Source organism: Onychostruthus taczanowskii, unplaced genomic scaffold, assembly GCF_017590055.1.
Source record: "Onychostruthus taczanowskii isolate IOZ18803 unplaced genomic scaffold, ASM1759005v1 scaffold8, whole genome shotgun sequence".
Taxonomy (NCBI): domain Eukaryota; kingdom Metazoa; phylum Chordata; class Aves; order Passeriformes; family Passeridae; genus Onychostruthus; species Onychostruthus taczanowskii.
The window spans coordinates 12,512,700-12,521,848 of NW_024505892.1; the positions used below are offsets into that span (position 1 = coordinate 12,512,700).

At 43.9% G+C, this 9,149-nt stretch overlaps 1 protein-coding gene across 1 annotated transcript in view; it reads right to left on the minus strand.

The window, feature by feature from the left end:
- The window catches only part of CNKSR3 (CNKSR family member 3), a 55,921-nt gene extending 46,985 nt beyond the window's left edge, over positions 1-8,936 (minus strand). Inside the window, exon 1 of the mRNA XM_041423853.1 lies at positions 8,790-8,936. Within this exon, the coding sequence (XP_041279787.1) occupies positions 8,790-8,841 (52 nt within the window). The 5' untranslated portion in view covers positions 8,842-8,936. The remainder of the gene's footprint in view (positions 1-8,789) is intronic.
- Between the last annotated feature and the right edge of the window lie 213 nt (positions 8,937-9,149).

Consider the following 9,149-nt stretch of genomic DNA (forward strand, 5'->3'; position numbering starts at 1 on the left):
AAGTCCTTGTTTCAACCACATATAGATTTATTTGTCCAATGTTATTGTATGAAATAGAATAAAATAAATGTGTAACACCAGGGACACCATGATAACGATGTGTTAATTTTAAATTAAGATAAGCATTGTATAAGGCAACAAAAGAACACTTCATCAGCTTCCAGAGGCTTTGTTTCTCAAGGCTCTACTTCAGTCATCTTCTCTTGATATTTTAAAATCTGAATAAAAGTACAATTGGCCAGAATCCTAGCAGTCAGCATCACTCTGGTACACCTAGTCCCAAAGTAGTAAGGAACCAAATATTAAATTAGCATGAAACTATCATAACAGCAACCATAAAAATAGACCCCCTACCACTCATAGCACCCACTGTGAGTACCTGCTACGGAAGGACAGCACCCACCTCAGTCTATTTGAATGCTCCAGCCTTGGCACTGCTTGGCACCACACTTACCCTCACAAATAAGTAATGAAACTCGTCCTCAGCCAAACACCAACATTACATGTTCCTTCAAGAATATCTTTGAATTGTAATCATAACTGATTCATAAATATGTTCTTACTTTCTTTTTTTTTATGCAGTTATCCTAATATGTTATGAGGAGACAAAACCAAAACCAGCAAGATATAGAAATGTTATTGGCAGGTTTGATTTCCACATCCTGGTTTCAATCACATATAGATTTATTTATCCAATGTTACTGTCTGAATAGTGTGAAGTAGGTATAGCTAAGAGAAAAGATGAACTATTTTGAAATACAAGGAAACAACTACAATGTTTTCATGTTGACATAGGGATTATATTTCACAAGAGGTATAACATTACACCCTCTGGTAAAAACAAAGTCCAAATACCGCAAGACATACTACAAATTTTGATGAAAAAGACTACAAACATACAGAATTTATAGCAAATCTATCTTTTGTCTCCTCTTTCTTCCAAAGTTTCCATTACAGCTCGCCTGAGGAATGTCAACAATTATTAAGTGTAACTTTTGCCATAATACTTTTATAATTCTGTTTGGTGAAGTTGACAGAATACAAACAGAATCCAACACCTTGCATGGGATGCAGCGACTAAAACAAGACAGGGAGGGAGGAAAAATAAGGTTTCACATGAGAGTAGATATCTGTATTTCACTAGGTTCCCACTTTTCCTCTGCAATACTCTCTGGGCACATCTTCATCCACTAGGCTTTTTTAAAGGCCACATTCTTCAGGCATGTCTGAACTTGTCCTTAGAGCCCTCTACATAGGGCAAGTCCTGTTGGGGGGAGGGAGGGTGAGGAGGGATAAGAGAAGGGGAAATAAGTCTTTATCCCTTTTTGATCCCTTCTCCCTCCCCACCTGCATGGCCGAGCACACACCTCAGCAGTGCAGTGCTAAGATACCTGCTCAGGTACAGCGTTCTGCCTCCTGCAAAACTTTTGAGTCCTTCTCTTCTGGCTTGAAAAACACCTGTAACAGAGAAGGTCTCCTTTATGTAATGATAAAATGGGCTTACTGCAGAGCTTTTAATAAAGCATTCACCCAGCCAACTTAAATTTCACTAAAACAAGACTGTGAGATAAATAAACATAATGATAAAAGGATGGCAACCTAAGGAACATTCATTTTGAACACCCAAGAGAGAAGACATCAGGATGATTACCCCAGAAGCATGTACCAACACTTGCTTAGCAGAAGCCTTAGCCCTTGATGAGCACCAATTAAGTTCTTTCCTTTGATCAAGGAGCAAGATAAGATCACATTTATGCCACAAAGCTTTGATTGCAACAACACAAGCAAAGTGTATGCACTTTGCTTACCTACACCTAACTACTAGTCTAAGAGACAGTCCAAAAAATATTTTGTCATTACGGTGACAAAGAACATTCTTCATTCAAAAAGATGTATAGAGAAGCACATATTAGAAACTACTTTGACACAGAACTGATACAGTATTATAACAGAATTCAGCCAGGTGCTGAACACAAGACTGTAGACCAGTTACAGAGGTCAGTGATCTGATCTCACCAAATCAAACACAGATGCTTGGTTTTGTCCAAGCATGTGTGATGTTTGATGAAAATTAGCTACATTTCATAATACCATAAATATCTATTTTAATAGGAAATGGATGTTTAAAGCCAGCAAAACAGGCTGATTCAGTACACCTCCTGCAGATCCTACAAGCTGTGAAATGTCATTGCTTGTACACTGAAAAGATGGAGGCAGGCATATGGAAACCCACAGGCAATTTCCTCATGCAAAGGAAGCATGGCCCAGGGACCTGAATGATAGACTCTCAAGTTATTCCACTCTGGTAATGAGAGCCCAAATGACACAAGGACTCCATACCACCTCTAACATCAGCCATAGACCCAGAGTCAAACAGCATTTTTATTTGAATCTCCTTCATTTTACTACAGTCCTGCATACAAACACACTAGAATCTTGAGCAACCCCATCACCACAAGCAGCCGGGGCCTGAAGAACTCCATAAATGTGTGAGAGGTTGCTATAGAGACCCCAGTTCAATTAACTCCACCATTCCATTCCTCCCCTCAAATGTGCCTTGCCCCCATCAGTACCTCACTCCCTCCTCCTTTTGACAGGACTTATTTGGGGTGTGTGGAGGACAGAGCAAGGAGAAACACTGCAGATACACCATTCCCCTAGGAAGGCAAGGCTTGACTGTGTGACACCATTAGGCAAAGACAAGGTGCAAATTCAGAACAATATCATCACTTCTATGGAAAATATACAATGGAAATCAACGTCTTTCACTTATTTCACAGAGGCACTGTTTAGACTTATTCATTAATATGCCTTCTGTGTGAGGCATCAGTGAAAATCCTGTCCTAAGATGATGGAGCAAACCAAAAACTGAACAGTCTTGCAGATTCTTAGGGAATCTGCAATTCCCTAATCCTGACCAGTCATCATCTGTTAGACATGCCTGGAAGGAGCTCCATGTCTTAAACCAGTCAATTCAGAAATCTGGATTTAAGAGACAAAAAGGAACAAACAAACACCACCCAAAAACCCCCACATACTTTTGAGTACTTGATAATAGGCTGTATTCACACATCACTCATAACTGCAATACATCCTGTAGCACATGTTGAGTAACAGCTTTGTGTTGGGGTCTTTTACTAAAGAAAACAAATCATCATGGCAAATTTCAACATACATTTTTATCCAGTGCCCTGTACTTTGTCTTTTGTAGCTCTTGCAATGTGCTAATGAGTGTAAAAACAATGAGAGGCATGATACTTGTTCAAGAAGTTTTGTATGCTGAAAACACAGGGTTCAGGCAAGAAGTGAAAGGAAGGAACACATAACAAGAGTTCTGAAAACCCGGAGCCCAAGCAATATTTCATCAAAAATGAGGCTTTTCCTACAGAAGTGTCCAAAAACAGTTACAAATTACTTCCTCACCTTCAAGTTTTAAAGACAGAAGGGGAAAAGCAGCCTGCACAGTGGCCAATCTCTGCACCTTTAACTAAGCAGTTTCACTACATTCTATGAAGTGACAATCAACTTTCTACTAGTGCCTATTGTGATATTTAGCTCTTAAAATATTGCTTTTCCAGACATTATGCTGACAGCATTCAACTTTTAGACTTTCTGATGTTTGGTTATGGTAGTTTGAACAGCAATTTAATGGCAAATAAACAGAGTTGACTGTGAATACAAAAAGATCAAGGGGGAAAAAATTCACAACCCACAAGCAGCTCAAGAAAATGCAACACAGAAAAACCCATGAAAACGTGATCTAAACACAAGGACACAGAGGCCAACTTTGATTTATGTTTTCATACATACTCAGCAACAATGCATGAAGAACTTCAAGACTGCAGTAGTACAAACTTGTTGTGCTAGTTTTTACTTTGCTTCAGCCCACAAATGAATATAAATATTTAGTATATTCCACCTTTTGCTAGTAAAACATTATGGGCAAGCTTGGATGTGCAAAGAGTGGTTATTCGATACCATTCTCTGATCCAATTAACAAATACTCATACAGAATATTTTTTAGGTAATCAAGGAAAGGTTAGAAAAGAAGAAAGAGATTGTTCTGTATCCCAGGCATGGGCAGCTCTCCCTGCTATTCCCCACTGAAAGCCAAGTACTCCTGTCTCACAAAATAATCAGGGGTTTCTTAGTGTTAGATTTTCCCAAATAACTTGAACACAGCAGCATTCACTTGAGAGTGCCTAAAAAGAAAAGCTAAAAAATAACTCCAGCATCACCCATAACTTGTACTAAAACCCAGCTCTGGTTTGCAGCTCCCAGCACACAGTTAACACGGCTGACCTTGTTGAAATCTCCCTGGGTAAGCAAGATAGCTCTAAAAAAAGAACACCAGGCCCTCACGATTAATTGCTAACTATTAATAAATTAGCATATTTCTCCCTCTTCTCCCAGACATACCTATAAATGTAGCTGCCCAACAACTTTACCAGGAATGGAAATCTGAGTATTTCATGACATATGCAGGAATAAGTAGTGTCCATGAACTACTGAGAAAGGAAATAACTGAACCTGGAGTGCCATAATGAGCCCAAAGCAGATGTGTGATCCCCAGCCAGCTGAGCCTACAGCTCCAGTGACTGAGCTGGATGTGGTCCAGTGACTGTGATGGAGCCCCACAACAACAGAGGCTTCTAACCACAAGAACATCAAACTGTCTTTACCGTGTAAAATTTTGCTTGAAGTCACAACTCACACAAGCATGTGAAGCCTGGGGAAAGGGGGAAGAGACAGATCAGGCTACAGCAAACAAGGAGGAGGCATAGCAATGTCTCTAAGACAGCAGTGACATTTCTCCCACAGGAGCTCTATGACAAATGCTGCTTTCCTCCTCCTCACATCTTTTGAGGAATGACCTTAGCTGAAGAGTTTCCAGTAGCCAGGGGCTTCTGAGACCAGAACAAGTTTCACCGTACCATCAATTGTCATTATGCCAGTAAAACTAAGTCATTTTTATACAGTGTACTGCAAATGTGCTGCAACTTCTATGGCCACTCACCTGCCCTGCAAGAAGCTGAATAACTCTAGGAATACCTCTTGAGGACCTCTCAAGAAATTCAGACACACGAGAGAGTGCTGTGATATACAGGTGAGGACTTTGAGCCCCCAAGCATCTTTCCACAAAAGCAAGACCACAGGTCAACTACAACACTATCCAGATATTAGTCTGTACCACAACAAGGATCAACTCAAAACAAGCCAGAGAAACAAACCCCAAACACATCTCCTCAGCGGAGTTAGGCAACAGTGCAGACAATATTGTTCAAAGAGCACAACTCCATGCCAGCCCAGGCACAAGTAAATCAACACAACATCCTAGGAAAATATATACCTTTCCATGGCCAATTATGGCCCCTAAATACTATCTGAATTCATTGTGCTGTAAGAGAAACCTTTAACTACACCATCCCTTCTTTCAGACAGAAAGGTGCTTCTAGAAAAAAATCAGATTGTTTTCAAACATTGATGCTGTAGCTAAAAAGTTATCACATCCTTGCTTGAAAAATGCTTCACGTACACAGAAAATTGTTGGCAATAAAAGCACAAGTCTTCCTCTGCAGTTTCACCAGCTCTTATTAGCTGCATAGCCTGCTATTGCCAGTACAGCACCCTGCGCCAGAAAAAACACCCTTGTTCACAAAAAATAGCAGCATTCTAGTCTGAATTAGCAAGAGAAGACAAGCAACTGTGTTTTGTATCAGCTGTTGTTGGTAACACTGAACAGAGCCGTTTTTATTTAAAACCTGACTATAAATATGTAAAAATATTTATGTTTAGCTTACTACTTCTTGATATGTTCCATTTTAAATACCAGATAAATGCTTCTTACAGTATTTTCCAAGTACTGAACATCTCAAAATCTCAGAGCAAACTCTTCAGAACAACAGTTACCTTGTTAAAAAAAGTTACTTAAAAGCAACTAAAAAAAATAAAAATAAAAGAGTAAATTGACCAAGAGCAAATAAGCTATCCAGCAGTGATCATACAGCCTACTTTGGCCTTTTGCTTTCAGGGGTTTGTTTCATGGAAAAGGGTAAGTTTTCATGATTCTGTTTGGTTTGGAAGAGTTATAAAAAAATATTTAATTTATCAAAGTTTGAGGGGGGTGGTGGGGGCAGAAGGGGAAATGATCCTGGACAAATATTTTCAGTTTCACATTGAGCATTAATATGGACTGAGTCAGATGACTTATTTCCACCATTGTCTATACTTTGCCAACTTATTTATCATTCTATGATAAGTAAGAATCACTATCTGCAAAACCAATCTCCCCACTGAGAGCTGGCATCTCCCAGAGGTTTTTTACGTCATGCTCCTAAAATACATCTCCACAGCACCACAGCACTAACTACTGGCAGCAGATATCACCAGCCAAATAATTTTTCCCAGAGTTCAACCAGTTCAGTTAAGATCATGGCATCACTTCTCACAGAAGGCACGTGCAAGAATACAAAGAGCTTAAGCTCCCCTCCAAGCACTTGTTCATAAAACTAACCTTGAGAATTAAATGTAATATTCATAAGGTAAAATTAAATTGGTCTCGGTCAAACATGAAACCCAGTGGCTGTGAACTACACAGTAAATAACTATTTCAGGTTGAAAATAAACTATGAGACATTGTGCTAACAAGGCTGTTAGCTAGCTATTAAAGCCTCTATTTTCATGTTCAGAGATGAAAGTATAACCATAAAGAAAAATTTTCCACATGTCATTTCTTTATTACAGTCTTGTCATGCAGGGAGTGACATAAAATGACTCTGTGTACTAAACAAGTCGAACGCTTACCTAGAAACTGAAAAACAACAGCACAAACAAAAGTCACCAGCAGTCTTTAATTTATTCCTTTACATTTCAAAATACACGTGTTTGCATTAGTCAGAAGATCCACCTCCCAACTACAGCCAAATTATTCTGCATAACACTAATTGAGGGTCCAGCTGAAGAGTTACCTGTTCAAGGAACCTGCAAGTAAAATAAATTATGCAAGAAAGGAAGCCAAGCATGCTTAAGAATAATAAAGGCTTTTAAAATGATTAGCAGGTTTACTCTTTAATCTGGCAAGGTAACAAACTTTCAGCACCCAACAGAAAAAACACAATGAGGGAAAAGCTTTATATAAATATCCCACATGCCAAAGCATAAGGCTTATTTCATTGGAACAATGCACTCCTGTTTAAACCAATACCAAGCATAAAAAAAGAGAGATCTTTCTGGGGAAGTTATGTATATGTTAACGCATAACTTCACAGCACGTTTGTGCGGAATCCTCTCCTCACAAAGGCTGCTTGGACAGTCCCTCACTGGCACCGGCCCCTTCAGGCACACGCTCAGGAGGGCTGAGAGTATCCATCTCTGAAAACATGAGTCTGCTTTCCAAACCTGCCCGAGTCTGGAGCGCGGCGCTGCCAAGCGCTGACCGCAGGCACGCCGCGCGATGCTCGCAGCCAGGCACGGCGCTAATGGCTGCTGGGAGCGAGCGCCGCCGCCAGCGCGGGCAAACCCGCACCCCTCCGAGCGCTCCGAACCCCTCAGCAAATTCAACTCCAGCTAAGCCTGCGAAAATACTTTATGTAACCAAAGAGGATCACGCTAAAACCTAATGTCGCAAAAAAAAAAAAAAAAAAAAAAAAAAAAAAAAAAAAAAAAAAAAACGTACGCTCCAGAAGCCATAAATCCCTCACCTAACTCATAGCACTCATAGCTCCACTTCCCTTTTGATTCGTTCCCGGTAGAGCGGGAACTGCGACACCCCGGTCGGCATTCGGAAAGCAGTCGCAGAGTCCAAGCGGAGTCTGACAACGAGAGGTTGAAGCTGCCCTCAGAGGAAGCCCCGGTAACACCCCGCGCTGCCGCAATGCCCGGGCAGGAGCGGGGCTGCCGCGGCCATCCCGCCCCCCGGAGCCCCCCGGGGCTGGGCGCAGGGGTAGGCGGGCTGCACACCGCCGCCCCGCCGAGGCTGCCGCTGCTATGCCAGCACTGCCAACAAACCTCGAAGCAGAGCAGGATGGTTTTGCTGGGGTAGAGGGAGAGACACAAGCACACATTCGAGAGATGAGGGGTGGGAGGGATGGAGGGACAGACTGGCCGCTATTCACCTCTCCGGGCGGCAGCCCAGCGCTTCAGTGCCATCACCGCTGAACAGGATAAAGAGCTCCTGCTTAGTTGAGCTAGTTCAAAAACTTCTTGCTTAACTTACAAACCTAAGTTTTTTCGAACTGTCAACGGCTTTCGCTTGAGAAGCTGAAAGTTAACTTTCGCGGGACTTTTCCGACCTCAACTACTCTGATTCCACGATCCTACCTACCTGCCTGAAGGAGCACGGTAACCCCCCCCTCTCCATGCAAGCAGGCTGGCCAGGACGAACACAGGGAGAAGGGAACAGAGTAGAGTATGGGTAGAGACCCCACTCCAGATACATATACAGATATAAATGGACCTGGAGTTAGCCAGTCTCTCTGCAACACTTTCTAATTCCCAGTGCCAGAAAAAGAAAAAAACCAAAACAACACCGAAAATCCCGCAAGGCGAAGCAGGCGCCAGCAGGCGCGGACGAGCGCCGGCAGGAGGGGCGCGGGAAGCCGCCAGCTCCCGAGCACCACGCCGGGGAGTCCCGGGGCTCGGCCGGGACCGGCGCTGGCAAAGGCCGCGCTCCCCCCGCCGCCCACGCAGCCGCCCCGCCGGGCAGAGGAGCCGCGGCGGCAGCGGAGAACCCCCAGCGCGCCGCCGAAAGTTCTCCCAGCGCCCGGACGGCAGGGCCGGCTCCCTCTTACCCTTAGTCCAGTCCACCACTTGCTTCGGGCTCCACTTGGTCACCGGCTCCATTGCGGACCCGAGCCCGCCGGCACCAGCCCCCGCCCAGACCGCAGCTCCTCCGGCCGCGGACTCGCCCCTCTCACGCTCCCATCCCGACAGGGCCGCTCCGGGCCGCCTCCTCCCCGGCCCGGCTCCTCCCGCCGGCCACGGCCGGGCCCGCCCCGCTGCCGCTCCGCCCCCAGGTGCCGTGGCCCGCCCGGACCTCGTGCTTGGGAAACCGCCGAGAAAAAACTTCCTGGGGTTCCCGCTCCGACAGGTCCGGAGAGACGGCGATTCGGGAGTCGCCCGGCATCCTTCCCCGGGAGCGGCGGGCGGGC